The sequence below is a fragment of the Ictidomys tridecemlineatus genome, chromosome 5 (assembly GCF_052094955.1).
Source record: "Ictidomys tridecemlineatus isolate mIctTri1 chromosome 5, mIctTri1.hap1, whole genome shotgun sequence".
Taxonomy (NCBI): Eukaryota; Metazoa; Chordata; class Mammalia; order Rodentia; family Sciuridae; genus Ictidomys; species Ictidomys tridecemlineatus.
In genome coordinates this window covers 99552297-99580269 of record NC_135481.1, presented here as the reverse complement: position 1 = coordinate 99580269, position 27973 = coordinate 99552297, and the positions used below count along the sequence as shown (strand labels likewise).

Sequence of the window (27973 nt, the reverse complement as noted above, 5' to 3'; positions counted from 1 at the left end):
TTAAAAAAAATTAGAAAAAGAAGAATTTATTAGCAACTTGTACTTGGAAAAAAAAGGGAATATTGAATAGCATGTTAAGCTTCAAATTGGGGTACTGGGAGAAATAGGGGAGGGGGGGCTCACTTTCATTTAGAAAGAGGTTAATTGGAATCTGCCACGTCAGCGTGTCCTTTAACCAGAGTTCTGATGTGCAGATGGCCAAGTACCGAGTTCCACAAAGGTCTGGAGACATTGTTATGATCCAGTCTGAGCATACAGGAGCTATTGATGTTCTTTCAGCTGATTTGGAATCTGCAGATCTTCTGGGGGACCACAGGAGAGGTAAGACCTCTAGAAATACAGAAAATGTTTTTTTAAATTTCTAATAGACATATAAAGAAAGGTAGGCAGATGGAAGGGAAGAAAATGACTTATGAAAAGAAGTGAGAGAAGCCAATAGCAAGAATGTCTTTGTGGCAACCTCCCTAAGCAAAATTCTGGGTGTGGGAGCATTTCTCCACAGTTTTCCAATAGCACACTTCCTGTCCTTTCAGTTTCCCCACCTCTGATGGCTCCTCCATGCATCTGGACCTTTGCCAAGGTGAAGGAATTCAAAAGCAAGCTGGGCAAAGAGAAGAACAGCCGTCTGGTGGTGAAACGGGGTGAGGTGGTGACCATCCGGGTACCCACTCATCCAGAGGGGAAGCGTGTCTGCTGGGAGTTTGCAACTGATGACTATGACATTGGCTTTGGAGTTTATTTTGACTGGACCCCTGTAACCAGCACTGATATAACTGTGCAGGTCAGTGATTCCAGTGAGGAAGAGGATGAAGAAGAAGAAGAGGAGGAGGAAATTGAAGGTAAATTTAATTTTAACATAATTTGCAGTTTTCATTTCTACCTTAGCCTGACTTCTAGTGACTACTTCTTGGGTTGTAGCAGTCCTCCTTAGAATGCAGGTGTGAAGGGATCCAGCAGCACTGTGGGCACAGAATCCAGCATCACAAGCTAAAGTTAAAAGGTGCGGGCCAAAGTCAGACCCTCAGAGAACATTCCAGTAGGGTTGGTATTGATGCATTAGCTGAAATTTTCTTTCCTTTTAATCAGTACCTAATTGTTTCCTCAACCTTTTTTCTGGGGGTGGCTATAGGGTTGGAGCAGAGAGAGAGGAGTCACTGCTTCTGTATGTAGAAGCTGGGTTTTTCACATCACGTGGAAACCTGAAGTTATGTTTCATTTCTCTCTTATTTTAGGGCTATTTATTTTTAACATGGAGCCAAACTGAGTGAATTTGCTAAATGTACCCTTTTTTTTTTTCCATGCAAACTGTCTTAGCTGTCTGACTACTCACTTCATGGCTAGAGCAGTTTAAAAGTAGTATCTGAGCTGGGTGTGGTGCTGCACACCTGTAATCCCAGCTACTCAGAAAGCTAGGAGTTCAAGGTTAGCCTGGACAACTTAGTGAGACCATGTCTCAAAATAAAAAAAGTAAAAAGGGCTAGTGTGTAGCTCACTGGTAGAGTGCCCTTGGATTCAATCCTCAGTTCTGTGTGCAAGAAGAAGAAAAAGAAAAAAGTAGTCTGCTCCATTCTAGCTGTTACTTGTAGTGTTTACTCACGATGGCCCTGAGATATGTTGAGGGGGGAGGTAATCTAAGAGTAGATTCTAAGCTTTAGCTGTTTTTTGTAGTTTTTTTTTATAGAATCTTAAAATCAGTTCCTTAGCTTGCTTCTTTGCGTCTGCAAGGAAATCTACAGGTATTTAGAGAAGAACCTTATGTCTTATTTGCCGCTTTTTAGGAAACCAAGTGGAAGTTTTGGAGTCTCTCTGTACAACATGTTTATCTGCATTTCCTACTCATGTTGGCTAGTCCTTTCACCTACTGAATGAAAGAATTTCTTGATATTCCCATCTAAATATGTCATTCTACTCCTCAGAAATACCCAGACACGTTTGGAGCTCATCAGGCTAACTCACTGTTTCTCAGTGTAGACATTATTGGCATTTGGGATGGATCACTACTTTGTTATAGAGGTAGCCTGACTTTAGCACTCCTGCACCTGGAGCACTAAACGCCAGTGTCACTCAGTAGTCACTGTTTTGACCAAAAAAAAAAAAAAATCACCAGACATTTTTCAGTTCCCTATAATAGGAAGCCAAAGGCACCTCCCCTTCTCACTGAAATCATGAGGTTCCCTGGCTCATCATCTCACCATCTAGTAGGATGTGTTCATCTCTGAACTCATATCCAAATACTGCTGTTTGCTTCTGCAGAACCTGTCCCAGTGGGAGATGTGGAGAGAGGTTCCAGGAGTTCCCTACGGGGTCGCTATGGGGAAGTCATGCCTGTGTACCGGCGGGACAGCCACCGAGATGTGCAGGCTGGCAGCCATGACTACCCTGGTGAGGGTATCTACCTGCTCAAGTTTGACAACTCCTACTCTCTGCTACGCAACAAGACTCTCTACTTCCATATCTACTATACTAGCTGAAGGACTGCTGAGACAGAGGGCAGGCTGTATTTGCTGGCTGACGCAGGCTGCCAGCCGGAGCCTCTTGTTTTAGATAGACAAGAGCTGAAAGTTCCGCAGGAGGCTCCTGAGCCTCACGTCCTGCCTGGCATGCCTGACTGTTGACCCCGTGTAGCTTTTTCCCCTTCTTGGCTTCTGCAGGTGGTGGTGTAGTCCCCTGTTCTGTGGTCCCTGACTCATGCTCTTGTTGCTTCAGATGCCAGCAAATCCCTCTTTGAAGGCACCTATCAGACAAAAGTCTCAAAGGAAGTAGGATGATGTCTTTTACAAATAGATTGGTGTTGGTACAAGGTTTATCAGTCAGGTTGCTGCTTGCTCCTCTTGAGAGCCTATATCCCAATGTGTTCAGTGGCACCCACCCTTTTTACTTTTTAAGGTGCCAGAAGAGGGAAAAGCACATTGCCCATGAAGGAGCCCAGTGTCTTGGACAGAAAAAGCTCTGTCCATCCTCTCACCACTGCCATATTCCTGCCTGCTGGGTATTCTTGTTCTCTAGCACAGGCTGCGAGACCTCACTGCCTTGGAGGGGTACTATTATTCCTGATGGCTAGACCCCTCCTTTTTTCTCTTTCCTAAGTCTGTGTTTTTGCCATGCAGCAAGAACTTTCATGCAATCTAAAGTGATGATCAGTGTAACCTAAGATCTTCTGGGAGGAAAAATGGGCTCTATCACTTTCTGTTCCAAGAGCTACTTTCCCTTACCAAGGCCACTGGCAGTTGATGCAGAAAGGGTGGAAATTAGATACTGAATTGATCTTGGAATCCACCCTTGAAATTCTAGTGTTACTCAATTTTTTAAAAATTTAATCCAAGAAAGAGGGATATCATCAGAGAGAGGTTTAAAAAAGAAAAAAAAAAAACACTCCAGATTCCTCCACCACATTTTTTTGTTTGTTTGTTTGTTTGGTTTGGAATTAAATGCAGTGAAACCCAATCAGATTTTCAAAGTTTCTGGATTTAGGGTTTTTTGTATTGAGGGCTAAAAGCTTTTGGTGTTCGAAGTCCCTTAGGAAAGGGACTGCTGCTGATTGTACATGTTCTTTACCTGACCAAAGCTTGCACCTGGTGACAGCCTTCCTCACTCTGTTCACCCCGAGGCCTACGAATGCCAGAGTGCTATGGTGCTGCAGCAAGCAGCCCCCGGGTGCCAGGGCCTCTGGGGAAGAAGGAGAACAGGGTGAGGCCAGGACTCCAGCAGTCATCTGTTCCTCTTTGTTCTGTTCCTGTGTGAAGTCTGTTACTCCCGTTGAATTTTGAATAATTAGATTTATTTATTTATTTATTTTTTAAGCACATTTCATTTTTGCCTTTGAAACAGTTTCTTCTGTTTCTCAGAAGGCTTTCCCATCTGCTCTGAGCCACTGAGGCCACCTCTTCTATAGAGTTAAAAATAATTGTAGGAGAATTTGGGAGGTGACTATGTTCATTCCTACAGGTCAGTCCTGTGATGCTCTGGGAGGCATCTGCCCCTTCAGAGATGGATGACTGCAGCCTGCCCCACGTGTAGGTGCAGTCCAGCACTCCTGTGAGGAGTTCTAAATGGCGAGGGAGCCTACTTGTTCTCTGGGAATTGAGTGCAGAGGAATTGACTAGCCAATCAGTGACTAGCCAATCACTGTGATTCCAGGATTTCAAAGTCCTTTGCCTCCTCTGACACCTTTTCATGATGTTTTCTTTGGCTCATTCCTTTGTTGTGTGGGTTCCTCACCCCAAGCCTATCCTCCTACAGGAGTGGTCACTTGAACAGCAAGACTCCTCCCAGTAGGTCTGTAATAGTGTCTATGTCAGGAACAAAGGACCATGAGTCCTAAGCCTCTGTTCTCCTGGGAGCAAAGCCGAAAGTAGGATAGGGTGTTGTGGATTGCCATGGCATTCCGTTCTCTTGAGTGGCATCATACCTCCACTGCAAATGTGTTTTGTAGAGGATCACACTGGCCAACATTAATATATCTTGTAAGAAATTATTTTAGTGACTGTTTGGGCAGTGGAGAGCAAATATGTCATGGGTCATTCGTTACATAGCTTTGTGGCCACTCTTTCATCATGAAGTTGAATCATGCCTTAGCTAATCAAATATGGTCTTTGTAAAATAATTTTCTACTGAGCTGTTTTTCAGTCGTTGAAAGCCTTGCTTATTTTTTCCTGTTTATTATGAACCTATGACTTTATCTCAATATAGAGCTATCAGGTCACAGGTAGCAAGCTCCCAGGGATAACATGCACCATTTATTTTTTTATTTTTGTCATGAGAGTCTCTTTGCTTATTTTCTTTGGAATCCTGGTTCTGTTGTATCAGGGAACCATGAGGGACTTGTTTTCATCACCTCTATGTGCCTGCTATTGTCTGGTCATTTCAAAGTCCTGGGCATTCCTTACTGTTTTTTCCTCCATAGTGTTTCTTGGTTTCATTAGTACAAATAGCTAAAAGAAGATAATCTCACAGTCTAATGCATTTACTATTCTCATATTAAATTTTTGGAATAATTGAACTTTAGAGACAAAAGTTATTTACTAAAGCACAGGTAAAATTACTTGAGAACCCACAGCCCATCGAATTCTAAAAGGTGGCCACTTCCTCAGGCTGTCCTTATCCATGTTTATCAAACAGTGAAATGAAGATCCCTGGCTGTCACTCTCACTCTATTCTCGGGAGCTCAAGTAAATATTAACAAACAGTTTGGAAGAAAGTCTGTAGGGCAGATCTTGGAATTCTCCACACAGAATAGTTGAGTTCTAAAATTTCTTCAGTCCATTTCATTTTCCTACTTTGTTGATAGATGGGGCATTTGGAAAGGAAGTTCTATTTAAAGTTGATTTTTCCAACATTTTACTATGAAAAAGTTCAGTAAACAAAATTAAATATAAACACACACACATGCCATGTAGATCTTAAAATCATAAAGTGCTAATTTTAAATAAAGATGATTCTAACTTTTTGTGCTTTTGACAAGTATCCAGTTAGAGAATGTTCCCTGCATAGAGAGCACCAGCTCTCCTGTGTCAGGGTGCCCCTGGTTTTTAGCAGACCAGTTTCATTCAACATGGATTACCTGAGACGTGGCCTTCACAATAATGGTTCTTTTTCTTTTTCATCTTTCAAAATTCATGCTGTCTTTCTGCCTTCCCTCAGGCTATGATTTCTGCCACCGTTCCCTCTAACTGGCATTTCAGTGTGAGGGTAACTGGGAGGCTGCTCTGGAAAGACTTGATTCTAATCTCTATTGCTTTATGATACACCCTCAGGACTCTGAAATTCAAACTCAATCCTCCTTTATCACTAAAGTAGGTAGCAACTTGAAATTAGACTATGCTTAATTTTTAATTAATTGATTTGTATACTTTTTAAAATATTTTAATCTATTTAGGAAAGCAAAATGAACTTTTTAAAAAAGTATTATTTCGTTTTAGTAGGGATATAGAAGAGTTAAATTCATAAGCTTGCTGCCTTTTATTAATCAATGGGATTATATATTGTGAAATTCACAGTATACAAATTTTGTATTTTGATAAGCCCCACCTAATTCTCTCCCTCTTTGAGAGAATTAGGTGAATCCCAAGCCCTAAAGTCTGTGTTTTTATATTTTATTTTTAAAGACCACTTTTCTGCAAAAAGTTGCCTTTAACCTCAGTCTGTGGTTGTAAGGTATGGAGCTGAGGGACTCTGTATTTACATGAAAGACTAGTTCTAGCAGAGGGTGGCAGGGGTGCAAGGTAAACAGTTTTGTGTGGCTTGAGAACTGCCTTTTAAATTGATCAAAAGGAGTGCTATCAGGATAAAACAGGAGGGAGAGCAGAGCTATGGAATATATCCTGGGATTTTACTCCTATCCCATTTCATTGAATGTTTGAGTTGCATTTCATTCACTGGAATTATTCTCTAAGCCAGGAGCTTTCTTGGTTTCCTTGTGCTTTCTTGGGGATTCCCAAGCCCAATTTGCTGACTTTTGCAACAGGACCACTAGTAGGTCTCCTCTGCTAAGTGTAATCCTGACGTGAGGATTCATTTCATCTCTCTGTTCTTTGGGATTTAAAAGTATTTAGTGCCATGGAAAAAATGGTAGAATTAGAGAGAGGCTTAGAGGAGTCAGTTCCAGATGTGGTCTGAATATGGCCAAGAAGGGGATGGTCATTTGACCAACATCACAGATGAGCCTAGAACTACAGGAGGGGGTTTGGGTAACACATAGACCCCCACAGGCCGACCACAGGGACATGGTTAGCCTGTGTTGGATGGGCAGACACAGGGTACCGAGTACAGCAGGCTACTCTCATTCTTCCCCCATTAAACTTTCTACTTAATAGTTTTTCCTGGGGCTAAAAGATCCACAGCAACCTCTTTAAGTTTCTTTCCACATTGCCCAAAGTGAAGAATGCCTAGAAACCAAAATTTGTCGCAATAAAGAAGCCTACCACCCCTGCAGAGTCAAGGTGGTTGAAGATAGAAAGTGAACCTGCCTGGTGGAAGGAAGGAAGGTAACTCCGTTGCTGTTTTAGGAGGAAGGCTTGTGAAGACTGTTTGACAGAGAGCAGGTCCTTGTATTCATTGTGATTGTGCTCAGGGAGCTACTGAATGTGCTTCTTTGGGAGAAAGTAGGGAATGAGTATTGAAAATCAGTCATGAGATACCAGGTGCGGTGGCACACGTCTGTAATCCCAGGAGGATTACAAATTTGAAACTAACCTCAATAATTTAATGAGACCCTGACTCAAATTAAAACATAAAAAAGAAGTGCTGGGGATGTGGCTCAGTGGTTAAGTGACCCTGGGTTTGATCCCTGGTATAAAAGAAAATCACTCACACCTGGGTGTTTGCTTTCCACTGATCCAGTGCTCTGCCTCTGGTGACCTCTATGGGAATGGGAGGAGACAGGCAAGTACTGCTTTGGCTGTGTGTGTCAGGTGAAGGTCAGTGGCTGTCTTTTGCTCTATCTAATCCATCTAGCACTTCTGGGCATTCCCAAGTACATCCCATTATTTAGGTGGTGAGGTTAGGGCAGAATTTGTGACCCAAAGAGAAACTTTGTAAAGCAGGTTTCAGAATCACTGCTCCCTCTGAAGTGTCTCATTGTTCCTGCTTGAACCAAGAAGGTTACATAGAACCTCTCCTATTTGAATCCCTTATCTCCAAGCTAAGGAAATACAATGAATAGTCTGCAGACTGCAGTAGTATAGATGGTATGGTTCATTTATAAATTGACATTCCTCACAAACCAAGTCCAAGGGCAAGACACTGGCTGTGACGTTGTCTGTAGTCCTGGCCACTGGTTTGAACTCATTATCTGATTTCTGTTTTACGTACCTTGAATTTCTTCTAGGCCCAAGGCATTTGTGCCACAGATACCGTCATGGCTTTTTTTCATCCTAAGATATGATGAAAAGGTGCCCTAGAAATCTAGACACATAGGCTACTTGATGAAATTTCAGTTTTTTGTATCATTTTAAGAAGATAGTTTTGGCTTGAGGATGAAAAATTAGGTGAAATGACTTTCAGGGACAAAGCATATTTTCTAAAGTTCTGATACAGGTTCATGAAGAATTCTGAAGTTTGGGTTGAAATATCATAGTACATAGTATTGCCAAAGAGCCCACAGTTCACTGTCAACTTAAGGGGCTCTTCCTGAACTCTCCTCATCACTCAGGGTTGAAATGCCTCATCCGTAATGCTCCTTGTTATTGACTGTCATTGTTGATTCTTAGGTTCAGGCCAGGAATCATCTGGAAATCATTATCTTAATTCCTTCTCTCATGTCCTGAATAGTACATTTTACTAAGAAATTTTCTGTTAAAAATACTATTGTGTTCCTTTTTGAAATTATTGTCCCATAAGTGAATTAGCTTTTATTTAATCCAGTTGAGTTATTTCCATTTAGTTATGTTAAAGAACAAGTCAAGTCTGGAGAAAGCAATCCCATGACCCATGACTCTGGTGTATCCATATTTCCTTAATAACAATGGGAAGTGTTTTGAAATTCCCAGAGGAAACGCTGGGATGCTTTGTAAAAAAAATGAAAGCATTTACAAATGCGTGTAGTCAGAGTGATGGACTAGAAGAAAGCAGACTGGGAATGGATGATGGGAGTGCAGGGAGGTGCTTGAAGATTTCCTAAACCACTGCTGCACAGCATGTAGCTCACGTTTCTGGAGGTCCTGCTTTCGTGCCATCACTCAGATTTATCAGTTGATTGAAAAGCGATCATGTTTTCCTGATAAATATTTAAGCAATTGGCAACCACGAAGATGTTCTTTCCGTACTGTGCTACATCATTCACTGATGCTGAATTTACAAAAGGGGTCTGGAAGGAAATCTGTATCACAGTTTTGTCTTTTTTATACAAAAGTATCGTTTATCATTTATCATTAATCGTTTATCATTTATCATTAATCATTTATCAACTTGTTTTACATGTCACCCTCATGAGAAATGCTGTCAATATTTCCTATAATTTTCACGTTAAGAACTCTGTACCAAATTGTATTTGAGTCTTGTGTCCTGCTGAGAGGTTTTTCTTTTACAATACCATATTTTATCACCCTGTGGCATTGAGTGTGTTGCTGTGATACAGTGATGATCCTGAGCTATGGTTCTTTAAATAGCTCAGTTCTCAGTGTTTTTATATTATGTAACAGTTTTGTGATGCTATTGTGCATTTCTTTGTCTTCTCTTCCAAGTTTTGAAATCTGTCATAAATAAACTTTTTCACTGTGCACCTGGAACATTTGAGTTGTGTTTTTACTTGATTTACATCAAACTCTTTTTCTCTTTCCTCTTCATCTCACAAGGAAAGCTATTCTGTGAATTCCTTTATAACCTATCAAGATTATGTAAATTTTGAAAGAGGATGAAGATTAATGATAGATCTTTTGTCTGCATTTAAATTCAGGGCAGAATATTAAGAACTGGGAGAGCTGGGGTGGTGGCTCAGTGGCAGAGCGCTTGCCTAGCATGTGTGAGGCACCAGGTTCGATCCTCAGCACCACATAACAATAAATAAAATAAAGATTCATTGACAACTAAAAAAGAAAAGAAAAAACTGGAAGCTAGGTTTAGAAAAAATTGGGTTTATAGTTTTGATGAATAGAACGTTGAATTTTAGTCAGGATTTGGTCCCTAGTGATGTTCATCTCCACATGAACAAACATACTCTTCAAACTTGGCACCAGTACTTTGAATACCAGGTTATTCATTAACATAGTCTGGGGATATTTAATTCATCCTGTTTTTTTTTGCAAGTATGAAGCCATAACATATCTTGACATCTTTTAAAACACTGCCTCTTTACATTCCTGGCGCCTCATTACAAAGCAAGGACTCATCTGAGCAGGGCGGGATGCCATTTCAATACTTTGTTCAGTGCTATCTGTGACTCTAAGATGAGCCTGTCAGGTCATTCTCTGCTTTCATTTGCAACATATCCTAGAGGCTGAAGTATAAGGAAAGATATGAAATAACTGAGTTAAATGAATATAATCTGCCTACGAAAGTACACCGTAGCCAACAATAAAATGCCTAGGCAGCTTACATGTAGCTAAGGATCTTCAAAGTCATGGTTGGGACACTGGGTCTATTATGTCACTCTAATATATGACAGAATTAAGATTATTTTTTAACTTTTAAAAGCTTTCATAATGGTTAAATCCTTGGCTTTAAGCCCAGCATTATATAAGGCAGCTCACGAATTATAGCTCTTAATACTCAGCCTTGATGTTCTTTAACCCACATAGTTCAGGCTTAACCACGACAGCGCTCTAAGTTCAGAGTATTCTCCCATAGCAGAATGGCACCTGTGGCCATGCAATCAAGAGGAGCCAATAAAACAAATATTTATCAATGAACATGTGTATTTACCTGCTTATCTAATAAGTTTATCACTTTCCTTAATGAATATGTGAAACGCCTGTGGAAGACAATTCCTGTGCTTTTTGATTTGTTCTCAGGTGTCTCCTGGCAGCACCTCCTTCCTGCTTTACTCCTTCCAAAGCATTTGCTGTGTCTTATTACTTCCATCCAGTTGGAAGACCTTGCACATCCGATACAGGATCAGGCCACTCCAACATCTGCTCTTCATCTGTTGTGGCCATTCCCACTCTAGGAAGACTGCATATCAGGAGTCTGCTGAATGTCCCTCACAGATCTGACAAGTGATATAGAAATGAAGAAGGACTTTGACCACTCACTCAGCCTTTTGAGAGAAGCTACTATTGAAAAATGTCCCCTGAAAAGGTGATTGCCTTTACTATTTCAAAATTCAGGTTGAAACTTAATCCCTAAAGCAACAGGATTAAGAGGTGAGTCCTTTGGGAGGTGATCAGTACCTTAAAAAAGGGAACTGGAGGAACTATTTAAGCCCCTTTTACCCTTCTGCCTCTTTTAGTATCACACTGAAGGCACTAGTCTGGAAAGAGACCAAGCCCTCACCAGACACTGAACCAGCTGTCCTGATCTTGGACTTCCTAGCCTCCAGAACTGTGAGAAAATAAATCTCTGTTCTTTAAAAAATATCCAATCTTGGTTATTTTGTTATAGTGGCATAACAGACTAAGAAGGTCTTTGGTTGACACCCAAATGTAAGAATTTATTTGAAGACCTGAGGGAGTCACAGAGGAGGTTGTTTTTAAAACCATTTGTGGAGGAGCTAGGGTTGTAGCTCAGGGGTAGAGCGCTTGCCTAGCATGTGAGGCACTGGGTTCGATCCTCAGCACCACATATAAATAAATAAAATAAAAAGGTATTGTGTCCATCTACAACTTAAAAAAAAAAGTTTGTGAAAGCTTAATTATTGCTAAGCCATTTGATCTGACCACTAGAGAAAGGTCTATGTATGTAGGAAAAAATTTGTTCCTTTATTTTATTCTAAGCCCCCAAAAGAGGAATTAGGAGAGCATGGGAGGAGACAGACATTCAGGGAAGGGAGAGTCAGCCACAATTGTACAGGAAGGACATCTCTGAATTTAATGTGCATTTATGGAGTGAGCCTAGTCATACTGCTTGATAATGAGATAATAGGTAGGTCAGGAGCCCAACCTCAGAAGAGCTTGAGGAACTCTGCAGGGAATTTCTCAACAAAGTTCCTATGGGACTAGATAAAAGGGTTCCTCTCAATTAACCATGCCTGGGTCTCTGGAGGACGGTTTCCTGAAGGGTAGGGATGAAACAAGCAAAACTCAGGTCTCCACATTCCTGAATAGCAAGACAGCCACATGATAACCTGGGCTCCAGGAGAGGCCCCAGGGCTGAAAACACAAGATAGCTTCACTCTGACTCGACACTGCAGGCCCAGAGACCAGACAGAGGGCTCCTCTCTCCTGATCTGCGGCCATCCAGTGACACCAGTACTTCTATTCATCCATAACCTACCCCCAACACCTTTTCTATCCCTTTGTTGATCCTGAGTGGTGGCCTTCCTGGTCCTGTTTTCTCTGCAATTCTAACTTCCTCACAGCCCCAGTCTCCAAATCCAGAAAAGTCACTGCTGAGGCTCTCTCCTTGGCCCTGGGTGAAGAGGGAGATAAGAGTGGTTCCTAGCCCTGGCCTTGAGACCAGTTTGGGTTGCTATGGCCACTGAGCAGAACTTCCCTGTCTTAGGTTCTAGCTTCAAAACACAAAAATCTTTGCAAAAAGATCACGAAGTAAGGAGAGGGACTGCTGTCCCCCTAAAACCAGCGCAGCTGAGAACCTGAAAGGTTTAGTCATTTTCTCTGGATAGTGCATATAATTGATCCCTGCAAGAACCCAGCATTTCGAGTCACCTCAAAGCAACCAGGAGTGTGAGTTTCTTTGGCTTAGACACATTTCTGTTTTTGTGGGGAAGGACAGATTTGTCTGGGTTAGGAGGGCGAGAGATAAGACAGGAGGATGTGATAGTTAATTTTATGTCAACTTGACAAGGCTACAGAATACCCAGATTAAACATCATCTTGGGTGTGCCTGTGAGAATGTCTCTGATGAAATTTGTTTGAATGGTGGATTCAATAAGGTAGATTGTCCTCCCCAACATGGGTGAGCATTATCCAGTCCACTGGGGCCTGGAAAAAAAAAAGGTAGAGAAAGGAGGAATTCACCCCCTCTTTTTCCTGCCTCACTCTTCAGCTTGAATGGTTCATCTCATTTTCTCTGACCCTTCACCAGTGACTCCTGATTCTCAGGCTTTTGGACTCAATTATAATTGTCACCCATTTTCCTGGGTCTCTAGCATGCAGGTGGCAGACAATGGGACTTCTTGGCTTCTATAACTACATAAGTAAATTCCATGTAACATACACACCTCCACCCTCCCCCATGTAGCCTACTGGTTCTGTTTCTCTGGAGAACTCTTGATTAATACAGGGTGTCTCACTGAAATGTCAGTGACTCCAAGGATCTCAGCACCACATAAAAATAAAGGCACTGTGTTGTGTCCATCTACACCTAAAAAATAAATATCTAAAAAATAATACAGAGTGTCTCACTGAAATGTCATAGACTCCAAGGATCTCTGATGATTCCATGCTGAGTCTGGAGAAAAAGCCATAAAATTTGTTCTTTACCAGTCCCCAACCTGGGACTGATTTTTCACATTATATTTAATGTATATCAGAAAATTTCTGTTGAAATAAGACCTGGACTATGAGAAGAATATGTAAAATGAGTTTTGTGCTTTAGATGAGGGATGGTTTTTAAATACTGTTTGATAAAGGAGACTGTATCCTTTTTACCCAATTTAGATTTCCTTAAAATCCATAAAGGTCTTGTCACCAGTTTGGGGATGGCTGAAGGAGCCCCAGGATGAACAGGTTAATGTTTTCATGCTATCTAGGAGGAGACCTGAGTCAGCTTCCGGAAGTCATCTTGGAACAGACACACAAGAAGATAGACAATAAAACGCCCAGTAGAGCAATAAAGTTAGAGCCAGTCACACTTTAAGGAGTTAGCGGAGGGACAAAAAGTCAGCAACCAGCGGAGGGACAAAAAGTCAGCAACCGCAGGGTACATGTCTGTCATAGGTCCACATCACACCTGCACACATTCTGGCTCCCAGCTTTGAGAGTCACCTTGGAGGGTTCCTCCCTGTTGGTGAAGTCTACTGCTAGATGGAGCAGGAAACCAGACTGTTTCCTTCTGGGACAATTGCAGGTTGCCCCCTCCAACCTAGTTTCTCCAGAATCATACAGGGAACAGGGAGTGGTCTCAAGCTGTGTTTCTGTCCTACCTGTGGATTCTAACTAGTTATCTTGCTTCCCAGAAGTCTCTTGAACTTTCCTGTTGCCTACAGATGAGGCTGGGAAGAGGAGTGCAGTGGGAGCACCTGCTAGCCTGAGCCAGGCTGGAAATCTTTTTGGATGAGCTGGGCTCACAAAGGCACCTGTTAGTGAGGGGCTGGGCCACCTGCCTTACTCCTAGGAAAGTGGTGGCAGCAGCCCATCTGGCCAGGCTGACCTGAGGCTGGCTTGCTGCTCCTCTATGCAGTGCTCCCACTGTCTCTCTGGGTCCAGGGAGCCATGCTGCCATGGGAGTGGTAGGAATATGCCTGAAGTAGGGGGTCTCCCCCTTTCCTATGAGCTCAATTTCCCTTCAAAATCCACAGGAATTTTAATCACCATCAATTTCAGTCATCCTAATATCAGGAGGTGACAATCCCTGGTTTCTGGGATGAAATTAGTCCTTTACCAAATAATCAGGCAGGTCCTGTCAGTCAGGCAAGGCTGCAGTAATCTAGAAGGGTCCAGATGGCAGCAGGCAGGACCTGAGGCACCACTGTTTTGCCTACCTTCCTCTACTTCTCTCTGGCTTTGCAGGGACAAACCTGCCTTGGGAAACAGAATGGCCCACTTTGGTTATTCTGGAGCTTGGAACCAAGGTTTTTTGAGAGGAAAGGCCACAAAAGAACTCAGGATGAGAAAGGAGAACTAGGTGTCCTAGGATTGGGCTGCAGAAAAGGGACACATGGTTGAGAAAGGTGGCTTCCATTTGAAATAGTCGTGTAGACCTTAGTTCCCTGTTCAAACTCAGCCATGCAGGAGAAATGGAATCTCAGGTGTGGGTCATTAAAGGTCATCTTGTTTTGCCTCCAGTCTTAATCTTCCTACAATGTCTCTACCAAGAATTGGTCCTGGTTCTTTGTGAGCACTGCCAAGGATGGGGACACGCTCTCTCTAGCACAGCCTATCATGAATTGTCACCTTGTCGCATTCCTCACGACAAAAAACACTCAGGGTCACCCCAGGGAAACTGGGCTGCACGAAATAACCACACAAGAGACAGACATACCTTTTTCTTTGGGGTCCTGTGTCGGCTCCTCAGTCTATAGAAAGAGGGCGAGTGCCAGCACGTGCTGAACCCTTTTATTGAGGAGAAACCATTCAAATGAGGCAGGGGTTAGGTTTCAGGGGGTTGAGTCTAGCTTTGTGATGTCTGCTGCCAGCAGGTTGAGTGACATCTAGGAAGGCAACACCCAAAGGCAGGGCAAGAGAAGGGGACACACAAAGGATGTTTCCATGGAACATTCTATCCCAAACAGGGCAAAGGAGTAATATCACAAAGGAACAGGTGAGCACAGCTCAATCCATGGGGCTACACGCCTGTCTGAAGACACATTCTGCTACTTCGAGGATAGGGGCAATATCTAGGTTACTATGAAAGTGACCGGCAGAGCCTCTCTGATCACGGGAAGGAGTATGTGAATTCACTCTGACTGGCTGCCCATATCATGTAGCTGGTTTCCTAAGCTCAAGTTGACCATAGTGACAGTTCACACTGCCTGTGTAGCCTATCTCCTGTTTGTAAGACTACTCATGGCTGGATTTACCCACATTCCTAACCCTGGAACTGGGTCCAGAGAATTCTGCCCCTGAAGGTGAGGGCCTGGGTTGAGAGCACCAGCTGGCTTCTGGGTACGGAAGCAGAACATTCAGTGATGGTACCGCTCCTACTCCTGTTGGTAGCTAGGTGCCTTCCTTCCTGCTCAGTTCTCTCCCTGGATCCTGATTCTCTCTGGCAGCGGTTTGGGCTTATTTCTCTTCCTTGCCTTTGGGTTTCAGGGTCAGGCCTGCCACAGGGTAGGCAAGTGGCTGACTAACTTCCTCTCTTGAGCCCATGGGTGTTCCAGCTGGGGGAATGTTCAAATTCTGGAATCCAGCTCAGTCTTTTTTTTTTTAATATTTATTTTTTAGTTGTAGGTGGACACAATATCTTTATTTCATTTTTTATGTGGTGCTGAGGATCGAACCCAGTGCCTCATGTGTGCTAGCAAGCTCTCTGCCATTAACCAACCCCCCACCCCGCCCCGCTCAGTCTTAATAAACTGGAGGCCTGGGCTGCAGTTAATGACCAAATTCCAGTTGGGGCACTCTCTAAGTCAGTTCAGTAAGGCTGTCTGAGGGTACTTTGGTAACTTGTGGCATTTTAATCCATATTCTTACTTTGGCTTTGTGACTGCCCTGTGACATAAACAGCAGATAACATTTCTGCCCACCCACCTCCTGACACTTGACAGATGAGAAGACTGAAGTACAACAAGGTTTGTGGGGGAGGCAGCACCAGGTCTAGCGTTGAAGTTCAAGGGCTAAAGGCTCTTGTCTGCCCAGTTAAGATTTATTTCTAGGCCTGTTAAGCCCACCCAGTATCCACTCCTGTGTGCCCTCCCTGTCTGTGTGCCAATGTGGCGAGGTCTGGGAGCTAGGCCCTCAGCTCAGCAGGTGTATCTGGCTGCCGGCAGGGGTGAGACACCCGGAAGGCCTCCAAGGCCAGCAGTGTCTTGTTGATGCGGCTGATGGTAGGATAAGGGGTGAGATCCACCTTGAACCTGTGGCAGAGAAACACCTTTAAGTCAGGGTTTCTAGGGACATAGGGAGTCTGCCCTATGGGTAAGTGAGGGAAGCAGAGAGGTAGGGCTGGATGGAGTCCATGGGGCTGGCCAGGGAAAGACAAAGAGGTAGCCCATCATGGGTAGCTCTCTGGGTATGGGTAGGTCTGGTGTCGTATCATTTGGCATCTCTGTTACCTAGTATTCCTATCTAAGAAATCATTGAGAACCTATTATGTATAAAGTCCAGTGCTAGGCATTTATATATCACAAACAGGGAATGAGTCACATATTTCATGTCCTTAGTGCCTAGCATGATGCCTTCCAGAGAGGTACCTACTCATGCTCTATGGAAGCGCCACTGAAGGAAAGCAGAGGTTGACCTTTTCTTGCTGGGCACAGACAACATATCTAGAGACAACAGGGTGTCCGTAAGGTGAGCCACCTCCTCCTAAAAGGATGAGCTGTCAATACAGTGCAGTGGGCATGGTAAGGGCATTTCATTGATTTCTTCCACCCTGTCTCTCCAAGGCTGAGGGGACTGGTGCAGTGTGGCAGTGGGTGCCTGGTCAGTTGGAGAGGGGTTTGCATTAGATGCTACTTCAGTAGCTAAAGTAGAAGGCCCGACTGGGCAGAACCAGGAGAAGGAAGAGTGGGGGAGCTCTCTTACCTTTCAGCATTTGCCACCTGAGGCGCTAAGCACAGATCAGCCATAGACACCTGAAAGAAGGTCAGGCAGGTTCACATCAGGATGAAAACCTCAGACTTGCTGGGTGTGTTCTATTACTGCACTAGAGGGGTCAGCCCTTGATGTTCCCGTCTGCTTCAGTTTTCCCAGCCATCCCTACCACCCCACTCACCCTATCTCCCCTGGATCTGCCTGGCTCTGTCCCCCAGAATGGCAGCACTTATTCTCGGCTATACTGCAGTGACTCTGTGGGTAACCAAAGAAAGCTTGAGGGTTTGATGGCTGTTACTGTGCTTGTTAAACCACCCCCACCAGGCGCTTAGTGAGGGGACTCTTAGGAACCAGAACTAGCACAGGTCCAGGGCCTGAGCCTGTGGGAGTCAGGTACCTGAATCCTAGAATCTCAGAATTAGGAGAGAAGGAATCCATCAAATAGCCTAGTCCCTCATCTGTGGCCTGGCCCTTCTCTCCTCTCTGAGGTGTGGTCTTCTGGCTTGGACCCCTCAGTCCTCTTAGTGGGTGGGTAGAGCTCCCCGCAGGAAGCTCCCTGCCCAGAGCAGGAGGAGATGGATGAGTCCACATGGGAGAGTGAAAACCTGGGGTCAGCATGAGAGGGAGGCTGCTGAGGGCAGGTCTGAGGACACTCACCTGGTCTCCCACACAGTACTTCCCTGCTGTGCTCTGCAGGATCCGCTCCAGAGCTGTGGGGAGGCCACAAGAGCAATTTTACTCTGGGCACAGAGATGGGACATCAGCCTTTTGGGCCTTATCTCCAAAGTTATAAAAATGGGTGGCTGTCTGAGTGACAGGTTGTGGCATGGGTGTTGGAGGGAATGAGGCAGTCAGGGCTGGAGAGTTTCTAGGGACAGGCTGATATTTCCCTGGGCCCCTCAAGTCCAGCTGCCATCTCACTGACCAGATGGGCAAGACCTGCAGCTGGCCAAGGCAGCTGCTCCCACATTAACTTGCTGGTGCTCTGTGGTCTTGGTTTCTTGAATGGGGAAGGAAAAGCAGTAAAACAGAAGTTGGGTCTGCCTCCCTGGGCTTGCCTCCTCCCACACCACTGTCGAGACAGAAGCAGCCTGGCCTGGTTCAGGTACCCAGGGCCCTGTGCTCCAGGGTTACTTCTCTAAGTGGTCACTTTGGGGCAGCTCACAGGAGTGAGAACTCACCATCAAAGCCAGAAATGATGGCCTTCTGGGCCCAGGGCAGCTGGTTCTCCTGTCCCACTTCCTTCAGGACAGACAGGTTCTTTGTAGCCCAAGAAAAATCTGTGTCTGCTTTGGGAGCTGGCTTGGGTCTTCCCCTCAGCCACACCCTGCTCAGAGAAGCTCAGTTCCTATTTGCTCCTGGAGGGAGCCATCCCAGCACACCTCCTCAGGCTGCTCATAGTCTGGAAGCCATGTGATTCTGGCAGAGATGAGCAAGAGTAGGGACAAAGGACACTGCCTTGGTAGTGGCAGGTGTAGCCATAACCTGAGGCCTATTTATCTTACACCCAGTGCTTCTCTCTCACATGGGCCATGTAAGGAGGGAGAGGGGCTGGGTCAGGGAGGGGCACAGAACTGGCTTCCAGAGATTTTTAACTCTGTACCCCTGGAGCCACTTTACTTCTGGACTTCAGTATCCTCATCTGTAGAACAGAATTCTGTCTGCTGTGATCCCCTTCCTTAAAACAGCAAGATGACATGGGAGTGGGGCACAGGTGCACTGAGGTCCTGGCCTTGGTCCCTGTTCTGCTATTATTCGCTGTGTCACTTGGCTGTCACTCCAACTTTCTGGGGCTATTTCCTCACAAAGTCAGGAGTTAGCACAGATGAACAGTTTTATTTACTTATTTATTTTGTGGTAATAGGGATGGAACTGCAATAAAATAAATGTGGCAATAAAGCAAGTCACATTGATTTTTTGGTTTCCCAGTGCTTACAAAAGTTTTGTTTACATGATACTGTAGTCTATTAAGTATGCAGCAGCAGTATGTCTAAAGAATGTACACATCTTAAATTGAAAAATACTTTATTGCTACAAATGCTAACATTGAATGAGCTGTTAGAAAAATGGCATTGATCAAAGAATGTTGCCTCAAACCTTCAACTTGTAGAAAAAAAAAAAACGAATCTGCAGAACTCAAGGAAACCAAGAGCAGTAAAATGAGGTGTGTCTGTATATGACATAGCACAGCTGAGAGGAGGCTGCTCAGGTTAAAGCCAGAGACCTGGGCCTGAGCCCACCACCCAGCCCCTTCCCCACGTTGAGCCCCTCTAGATGAATCCTTGGAAACCGAGGGCTTCTTGGAACACAGTTCGGTGGAGGATTTCTGGGATTCCTGCCCGCTTCAGCCTTGTGATCTAGGTCAAAGTCCCTGAGACTCCTTCTCTGTTTTCCTGCTACCCACTTCCAAGCTAGACACCCCACCGAGGGCTCACCAGTCAGTGTGTGAGAGGACGAGCATGAGAGGTGTGCAAGGGCCTCACCTGCAGGGGCTGGATGCCCGCAGCGATGAGGTCAGAAATCATGCGCACGCTGGCCCTCTTCTTTGGGTCCTGAGGCAGGAGTGGTGGAGTGGGCCGAGTTTCCTCTAGGTACTCAATGATGGCCAGCTGTCCAGAGAGGAAAAGAGTCAGGGAGAGAGCCTGGGACGTCTGGACCAGAGGGTAGAGGGCCCACAAACTCCTCCTCCTTCTCCAATGCCACCACCACTTCCTTTACCTCCTCAGCTAGAGCCCTGGAAGGCTTTTTGGACCGACTTGGTTTCTCATATGCTCAGCTCTCTCCTCACCTCCCCAACCTCTCTCCCTTTGACAAACGTTTGTCAGGCTAGGCTCCTGTATGTCCATGCTAGGCTCCTTGGACACCCAGAAGTGAGAAAGAGACTTCATGTCCTCTCATTCAGGATACTGCTCTTGTGATGCACCCCCCCCCCCAAGCCCTGTACTCACTGACTGGCCAATGGTGACTCCATCAATCTTCAGGGCTGGCACCTGCTTCATGGGATTCAGTGCCTGGAATTCCTCAGAAAACTGTGGAAACAAGGACCCAGTTGGATAGATGGCCTGACTTGAGTTGGCTAGAGCAAGACAAAGCAAGTGGGTAAACCCCACGCCTGCCATCTATCCATACCCCCACTTCTCTGGGGAGACCCTAGCTTGCAAGCCCAGGCTAAACCCTGAGGGATCTGTGCATTATCTGAAACCCCAACAGCTCCTGAGCTTTAGGCTTTTCCCCAATGGCCTGACTATGTGACTTTCCCTGCATCTCACACTGTGACTTCCAAGGCAGCTCCTACCCTATCCATCCATCCAGGGGACCCAGTATGGGGCAAGGACCCACTTGCCCCCCACAGTCAGGCATTGGAGAATGAAGGTTGTAGTATTGAGCCTGCAGCTTGGACCTGTCTTATGGGTTCCTTTTGCTGCAAAGTTTGCCATCTTGCCCCATAAGGGACAGCCAACAACACCTTCCAGCCATAGGGACCATGTGACATAGGTGTACTTATTGGGGCAGACCCCCTATCTAGTCTCTTTACAGTTTAATTCCCACATTGTGGTCTAGGGGCAGCCTCCTTACCTGTTGCCCCCCATCCTTTGTGAGATGGATGGGCATTATCTCATAGTCAATGCCTTTCAAAGCCAAAGCTAGGAGAGACCACAGATAGGAGAGTCAGGGGATAGTTTCTTGCTACATTATCAAAGAAAGAGCCCTCCAAGGGTAACATGAGGCTGCCAACAGGGAGGTTTCTCCACACTGCTGGATGGCAGAGACACAGCCTGGCACTATCCCCTTCTGTCTAGCTTTCCCTGTTACCACCACTACTCTTCCTGGGTGTGTGAGGCTCCACCTTTCTCACCCCTGAACTCTTAGAGCCCTCACCCTCTGGACCTTGCAACAAGGCCTTCATGCCCCATGGATAGTGCTATGAAGGTGTGTACCATGGCACCTTGTGGTTTCTGGGGACAGCAGGGATGTGACTTGTTTCTCTGTCCCCTTCTGAGGCTTTAAACAGTGGCAGTGGGGCAGATTTGTTGGAGACATGCAATTTTCCCTCAAGAGGGCATCTAGGGGCAAAGGAAAGTTGCTCAGAGGACCACACAGAGCACACACAGGCCACTGACACTTGTTTTCTATTTAGAGAAGAATCTCTTTCCAATCCATTCTCTCTGTTCTCATTTACTATAGATTCCAGGATGGCACTAGGCTCTCTGGTGGTCTTGGAACATTTGCAGTGACTCCAGGGGCCAGGTTTCCTTCCATCTGGCAAGGTGGTGGTAAAAATACCTGGGCCAGCCCTAGTGGAGAAGAGTGCAGGCGTGTATGTGCATGTGTGCTTGGCTATTAAAATATGGTCATGGCTGGTCTCTGGCAAGTGCCAAGGAGCAAGGAGAGGAAGATGTGACGTGTGAGGACAGCTTATGATAGGCCAGGTTCCTTTTTGGTGCTGGTCAGCTCCACTCTGGAGAGTGAAAGTGGCTGAGGTCAAGTGGAGAAGCCAAGCATAAAGGCCCTAAAGAGACAACGCTCCTCCTGCTCTGCTTCTGGCTTAGCTAGGCCACAGGCTTGAGGGCCCAGAGAAGGGGACATCTTCTTGCAGGAAAAGTTTCTCCTGGCCCCTGGCCCTCCTGCTTACTGACTCCACAGACACCAATCAAGCTGGAATGGGGGCAGAGGCTATGTCACACAATGCTTTGTAGTTATAGCCAGGCTCTGGGGCCAGGCTGCTTGGGTTTAAATTTTATCACCTTCATTAGGTGGTCGTATGGCCCTGGGCAAGTAATTTAATGGGCCACTCGCTGCTGTTTCCCCATCTGACAAGCAGCATACTGTAGTAGTTAAAAGCAGGGCTTTTGGCTGGGGTGTAGCTCACGGGCTTAGCATGCATCCCCAGCATGAACACCACCAGATGGACTGTGGAGCCAGACTGTGTGGTTCAAATGCCAGCTCGGTTTCTTAGTTGCTGCATGATGCAAGTTATTTATCTTCCTGGGCCTCAGTTTCTTTATCTGTACAACAGGGACAATAAATTTCTCCCTCCTACGGGCTTTCAGAATGAAAGGAAATTGTGCACACAAAAGCACTTAGTGCAGAGGCCTTCATGAATAGAGCTGCTGTAAGAATGACTTTGGTCAGAGGCTGTGTTAAGCTGGAGGAGGGAGGAGCCAGTGCAGGACTAAGCCAGAGGGCCCTAGTTCTGCTCCCTCCAAGCCACTGATAGCTACATTTAATTTGCCATGTCAAATAAGAACCAGGGAGGCCAGCTGTTCCTCTGCTGGTTACCAGGGACCTCTGGATTTTATCAACCTGTTTTAAGCATGGTTGCTAAGGGGCTTTAGAGGACAGTGTGGGGCAAGCAGCGGTGCCAAGAAGAAAAACAACCCCCTTCCTCCCACGCACAGTGTGTTCTTGTTGGACTTCCTGGGTGGAGGTGTCATTCAGGGATAGGGCATCCAGGAGCCTAGGGATACTGGTTGCTAGGGGTGAAGTCCTGTCTGACAGAGTACCTCTTCTGTCCCAGGTCAGCTTCGTACCTGAGGCTTCTCCCCCACCTGACCCCCAACAAGGCACTCAGCTCTTACCAATTCGAACTCTCCATGAGCAGGAGCTTCGGAAATAGGAATAGAGGATGGGCTGAAGAGAAAGGACAAGGGTGTGTATTAACCCAGGTTCAACAGGTTTCCACCCCCAGGAGAGGGTCTCTTGAGCCACCACTGCTTCTTCCGGTACCACCAGGCCTCCTTCCTGAGGCCTGTGTTTGGGCAACCTAGGGCCGATTTAGAGCTCACTGGGTCAGAGGCCCTGGGAGTTGTATAAGGTCCCTTGGCTCCCAACTGTGTTGGCATGAGTCCCTGAGGTCTGAGTAGCCACCACGGGGACAGCAGACTTCAGGGGCCTGCCTTACCTTGCCAGACTCTGTCATGGTTCTGTGGTGATCCTTGACTTTCCAAGGAAGGTCCCCTCTCACAGAGCTGCAGGGCACGAGGAGTAACCCTGAAGGGGCTGGTCCCATGAGCCAATGGGGAAGCTGGGTTAAACAGGCTTCAGGGAACTTTGACCCTGGTCACAAAGTTCATCTCTTTCCAACTTGTGGGAAGTTTGTTTTGTTCCTCGTGGATCTAGGTTTGGTATTTTGTGCAGAAAATGTGGCCTGGCTTTGAGGCAGCAGTTGTGTGGCACAGAGGGCAGGGAGCTGGCATATCTGGGGTCCAGACCCAGTGCAGGACCCAGCCCTGCATGACCCTGGACAAATCCCTTCCTTCTCTAGTCTTCAGTTCCTTTGCCTGTAAAACAAAGAGTCACCCTAAAAGATGGCAGAGATCCCTGCCGGCAGTGGCATAAAGACCAGGAATTCTAATTTTTTGATGCTTTGGTTTCTATATCCTTTAATCCCCACCCTCCAGTCTTTGACTCCCAAAAGGCCTTATAAAAATAGCTGGCAGATGTGCCCATTCACCCTAAAGGTGAGGTGGCAACTAACAGCTCAGAGGTCCCATCTGGCTCTCAGATTTTCTGTTGAGCTACAGATAGTTCCTGACTTAACAGTGGTTCAACTTAATGATTTCTCAAATTTACAGTGGTGTAAAAGAGATATGTATTTGGTTTGGACACCATACTTCAAAATTTAGGTTTTGATCTTTTCCAGTCTAGAGATATGCAGTACAATACTTCCTCAAAATGTCAGGTACAGCAGTAAGCCACAGATCTGAGATCACAGACTGATTATGAAGGGGAACAACTGACAATTTACAGAGTATTGTGCTGCCAGCATTTTTTACATATTGTATTTTGACATCCTATCATGTCTACAAAATGCCCATGTGTGGGGCTGGGGTCAGTGGTAGGTGCTTACCTAGCAGGTGCAAGGCCCTGGGTTCAATCCCCAGTCCCCTGGGGTGGGGGGTGGATATCCATCTTTGTGTGTAAATGAAACTTTTAGCACTTTATAAATAAAATAAGTATTTGTGTTAGATGATTTTGTATAACTGTGGGCTTGTGTTCTGCCATGGCTCATGCCTGGCCTATTTTTCTCATTTTTGCTAACTTCAGGCTCCTAAAGAAAACCAAAGTGTGTGGCCTTTCTTCTAAGGTTTAAGAAACTCAAATTTAATTTCCCTGGTGCTGCTTGCATAACCAGCATTTTAAAGTGGGATCCAAGAAAGAGTAACCAGTGATTAATACTCATGAATCTTCCCATAGACATATTCATATGGCTGAGAGAAAATGGTAAAGTTTTTCAGATCACCCGTCTACTACCTCTCAGATTACAGACATTTTACCAAAGTTTCCTCTCCCTTCTGCCACCCCAGTACCCCAAACTTTTATCTGAACCTGCTTTCCTCATCCCTACACTACCAATGCACTCTTCTAGGTGGGCAAGGACACAAGTGGGTACCCAAGCTCTCCCAAAGTGGTTCCAAAACCCAGGAGTACCAGCCTGTCTTCTAAGTACCTTTTAAGTGGGTATGGCAAAGATGGTCCTGGCATAGAGAGCAGGTGATAGGCAAAAAGTGTCTTTTGTAAAGAAGCCGGGCAGCCACAATTAGATTTTATTTGGAGATGTATTCCTTTCCTTATCTAGCTAGGCTGGAGGGGCCTCCAGGAACAACAAACAGGACTGCTGTGAGGGATTAACTACTAGAGAATCAGACTTGAGGTTAGAATCACTGAAGAAATGCCTCACCTAATGACTGAATGTTACACCTTTGACATGTATTAAGGATGACCAAAGTCACAGTAAATTCCACTGCCCTCCACTATGAGCCATAAGTAGGAAACTTCTGCACTTTCTCTTACTAATGATAACTATATACAGTAGTACCCCCTTATTGTTTGAGGGATATGTTCCAAGACCTCTACTGTAGCTGAAAGCCACATGTGGTACCAAATCCTATATATACTATGTTTTTTTTTCTTATACATAAATACATACTTAAGGGTCAGTTATAAATTAGGCACAGTAAGAGATTAACACTGATTATAATGAAATAGAATACTTATAATAGCATACTGTGATAAAATTCCAACATTGCTACTCTTCAGTTTGGGGGCCATTATTAAGTAAAATAAGCATTATTTGAACAAAGGTACGGCTGCACCTCTGAAGCCTACCTGGTAACCAAGACAGCTAGAAAGTGACCAACAACAGGTAGCCTACAAGCCCTGGATATGCAGAACAAAGCAAGGACTCACTACACTACAGGCAGGATGGTGAGATCTCCACACAACATTCAGCAAGGACTGCTATTTAAACTTACGAATTGTTTATTTATGGAATTTTCCACTTTAATATTTTTGGACCACAGCTGACCAGATAACAAACCATGGGAAGAGAAAACAGATAAAGGGGTACTACTGTAAATTATTCCTTGTTCATTTTTGCACTTGTACAGCTAAATGTTAAGCTCAAGTAGAGTGTCCATTTCACCAGCACTCCTGGAAGAATTCAGGAATTCAAAGATGCCTTCCAATCACTCTGGCAAATTTTTATTTATGTTGCGGTACTGGAGATCCTACGCAAGGCCTCATACACGCTAGGTGAGTGCTGTTACACCCTCAGCTGTTTTAAAGCCATCTCTTACACATGGTTTTTAAAGACTCCTAAAATTCCATTTGGGAGCGGGAGGGCTATACATTATCAAGGTGACGTAACGTCCCAGCTGATGGGCCACCTTCCCTAAGGAGCTGTAAACAGCAGTTCTCAAACTTCAGAGCCCTCAAGACTCACGTGAGTCGCTTATAAAACATATTCTCAGCCCGTTTTATCAGAAGGTGATATGGGGGGTCTATGAAGGCTCGGGGGAAATGCAGGTTAAACCTGGGAAGCTCCCCAAACTATGAAGGCTTCAAGTGCCACCGCTCCCCTCTCCCTTGGTGCTCTTAAAATGCAAACTTTCCTTGAAGGCCATCAGTCAATTGTTAGGATGACCAGCCGAGAGAGGAACACGCAGAAAGCGTGGAACGGGGAAACGAGGGTCGTCCTTTGGAAGCCCTAGAAGACGTCCGCGTAGTTAGGGACGAGGAGGACAAGAACAGAAAGCGGTGTGAGTGGACTCGGCCGCGCAGGCTCCTCCAGGAGCGCCTCCACCAGCCCTAACTTGTCTGGCCCAATGGCCTAGCGGGCAGCGCGCAGGCGCAGAGAGTGTCCGGCGCGACGAAAGGCTCGCCGGGAGTCGTTGTGGAAGCCGTGGGCGGGGCAAAGAGGCGCAACCTTGGCCCCGCCCCCAGCCTTAATCCACGTTTACTAATTAGACGACCCGCTCCCCCAGAGCTTGGCACAGACCTTCCCAGCTTGCATCTCGCACTTCGGGAGACTCCCTCTTCCAGCTGAGAAAGTTCGCTCCCGGGACTGGCCGACGATTGAGGCCCTGTGAGACCCTTACGAGTTAGACCTTGGCCCTCGTCTGAGTAAAGCGAGGTCGGGCTGGAATGGACTTCCCTGCCGTCTTTGGCTGGCTCCGCCCCGCCGTCCCTCCGCCGCCCTTGCTCTCCCTCCCAGTGCTGCTGGGAGTTGCAGTTTCGTGAACAGGTCCCCGTCTTCGCGTCCTCCCATTATGCTCTGCGCCTCTTGCGGCCTCCTAGTGGCCCGGGCGGCCACCACGCTTCCCGCCCCACCCAGAGGCCGGGGCCCTGCGTTTCGCTACCAGCGGCGGGAACTACATTTCCCAGGGCACCCCGAGCCGCCCTCTAATGACTCCTCAGCGGGCCGGCTGACAAGACAAAGCGTGCCTCTGGGCCGAAGGGTGTTCCTGAGGAGGGGGAGGATGCCGCCGGCCATAGGCGGAGGCCTGGCAGGGTCCGAGCTGCGATTCCGGAGGGGCCGCTGCGGGTCCCAGGCTGCTAGGGTCGTAGGTCGGGACGTGGCTGCTGAGGCTGCAGCACGAAACCCCAAACGGCCTGCTAGGGCCTCGCGGCTCTTTAAGGCGGTCGGCCGGTGGGCCCTGCTGGCCCTGGTGACGCTGCTGTCCTTTGCCACCCGCTTCCACCGCTTGGACCAGCCGGCGCACATCTGGTGAGCGATGGGAGGGACTCGGCGGGCACTATGGCAACCGGGAGGAGAGACGCCGCCCTCTGATTGGCCCGGGGGTACGGAGGAGGCGGGATTCACAAGAGGATCAGTGGGTCCACTGTGGAGGGAGAACTAGTGGGTTGATTTGCAGTGAGGTACAGTCTGGGTGGGATGGGTTTGCTCCGATGGGGGACAGTGGGATCTGAAGAAGCAGTCCTCATTGGTAATGCTGGAATGTTTCACTTCATTCTCAAACTGTAAAGGTGCTCTGATCTTTACAAAGAATTGGAAATTCTTGGTATAGAATTCCCAAGGCCTGAGTTCCCCATCTGCAGGATGTGCAGGCATCAGCAGAAAGGAACATTCCTAACTGGGTACTTAAATCCTGCACATCAATGTCGAGGGGTGGTGGCAAGTATTCTAGGAGGTAGGTCTGGGTTGTCCTGTGAGAAGAGATTTATTTTCTTGAAAGTTTTATTTTTTATGACACAGATGCTTACAAAGTAGTTAATTAGAAGGAGAAGTTTTATATGATCTGAAAAGGGTTGATTTGTCTGGCCAAGTGATAGCATGTTTTCTCAGTATTACTAAAGAGAAAATTAGCAGAGAATGTCAGAAATGTAACCTACTGACCAAAAAGCCATATAGAAAAATGTCAGGGTTGCCCTACTTTGACATTAATGAATTAGCCATTACACGTTTTTGTTTGGTGACTGCTGGCAGAAGGTGTGACACTCTTGCGTTAGAGATAAAAGACTATTACAGAAAGCAGGAAGAGTATCAGCATAATGGAGTCAGTTTCCTTTGCTCTCCAGGTCCCACAGGGTGACGCTATGGGCTGCATAACACCATGGGTTGCATCAAGGCTAGTAAGCTTGGGGAATCTTCTGTGTTATTACAAGCAGTGAGCAAGCCTACTCTTTGTCCAGGAGAGAGATATTATCTTTTCTTTCCAGATTGTTTGTTGCAAATAAAACCCTGAGAAATGACCCTATCAAGC

At 45.9% G+C, this 27973-nt stretch overlaps 3 protein-coding genes across 16 annotated transcripts in view; 2 read left to right on the top strand and 1 right to left on the bottom strand.

Annotated features, from left to right (window-relative positions):
• Tmed8 (transmembrane p24 trafficking protein family member 8) overlaps positions 1–9224 on the top strand; it is a 47425-nt gene extending 38201 nt beyond the window's left edge. For all 4 annotated transcript variants that reach the window (XM_078050600.1, XM_078050597.1, XM_078050599.1 and 1 more), the window contains 3 exons: positions 195–321; positions 534–839; positions 2254–9224. In XM_078050600.1, coding sequence (XP_077906726.1) covers positions 195–321; positions 534–839; positions 2254–2471 — 651 coding nt within the window. In that variant the 3' untranslated portion in view covers positions 2472–9224. The remainder of the gene's footprint in view (positions 1–194; positions 322–533; positions 840–2253) is intronic.
• Positions 11–26388, bottom strand: Gstz1 (glutathione S-transferase zeta 1). 10 transcript variants are annotated; one of them, XM_078050604.1, is made up of 10 exons: positions 22870–24817; positions 22547–22598; positions 20544–20611; positions 19916–19996; positions 19451–19576; positions 18149–18227; positions 17625–17677; positions 17149–17222; positions 16959–17008; positions 11–330 (listed from the first exon to the last, which is right to left on the bottom strand). In XM_078050604.1, exons 1-9 carry the CDS (start codon positions 22975–22977, stop codon positions 16984–16986), a joined length of 666 nt encoding a protein of 221 aa, XP_077906730.1. In that variant the 5' UTR covers positions 22978–24817; the 3' UTR covers positions 11–330; positions 16959–16983. The 10 variants fall into 10 exon arrangements, with proteins under 10 accessions (XP_077906730.1, XP_077906728.1, XP_077906727.1 ...); XM_078050603.1 differs by lacking the exon at positions 11–330 and adding an exon at positions 14756–16288 and having other exon boundaries at positions 22870–24812; XM_078050602.1 differs by lacking the exon at positions 17149–17222 and having other exon boundaries at positions 22870–24801.
• Positions 26389–26518: 130 nt separating this feature from the next.
• Pomt2 (protein O-mannosyltransferase 2) overlaps positions 26519–27973 on the top strand; it is a 39184-nt gene continuing 37729 nt past the window's right edge. For both annotated transcript variants that reach the window (XM_005321269.5, XM_040274780.2), the window contains exon 1: positions 26519–26976. In XM_005321269.5, coding sequence (XP_005321326.2) covers positions 26519–26976 — 458 coding nt within the window. The remainder of the gene's footprint in view (positions 26977–27973) is intronic.

Coding starts and splice junctions, on each gene's coding strand:
- Gstz1 (XM_078050601.1), bottom strand. CDS start 22,977: ATGGGACCAGCCCCTTCAGGGTTACTCCTCGTGCCCTGCAGCTCTGTG. Junction 22,599..22,869: donor CCATGACAGAGTCTGGCAAG/GTAAGGCAGGCC, acceptor CTTTCTCTTCAG/CCCATCCTCTATTCCTATTT. Junction 17,009..17,624: donor AGTACTGTGTGGGAGACCAG/GTGAGTGTCCTC, acceptor ACCTTCTTTCAG/GTGTCTATGGCTGATCTGTG.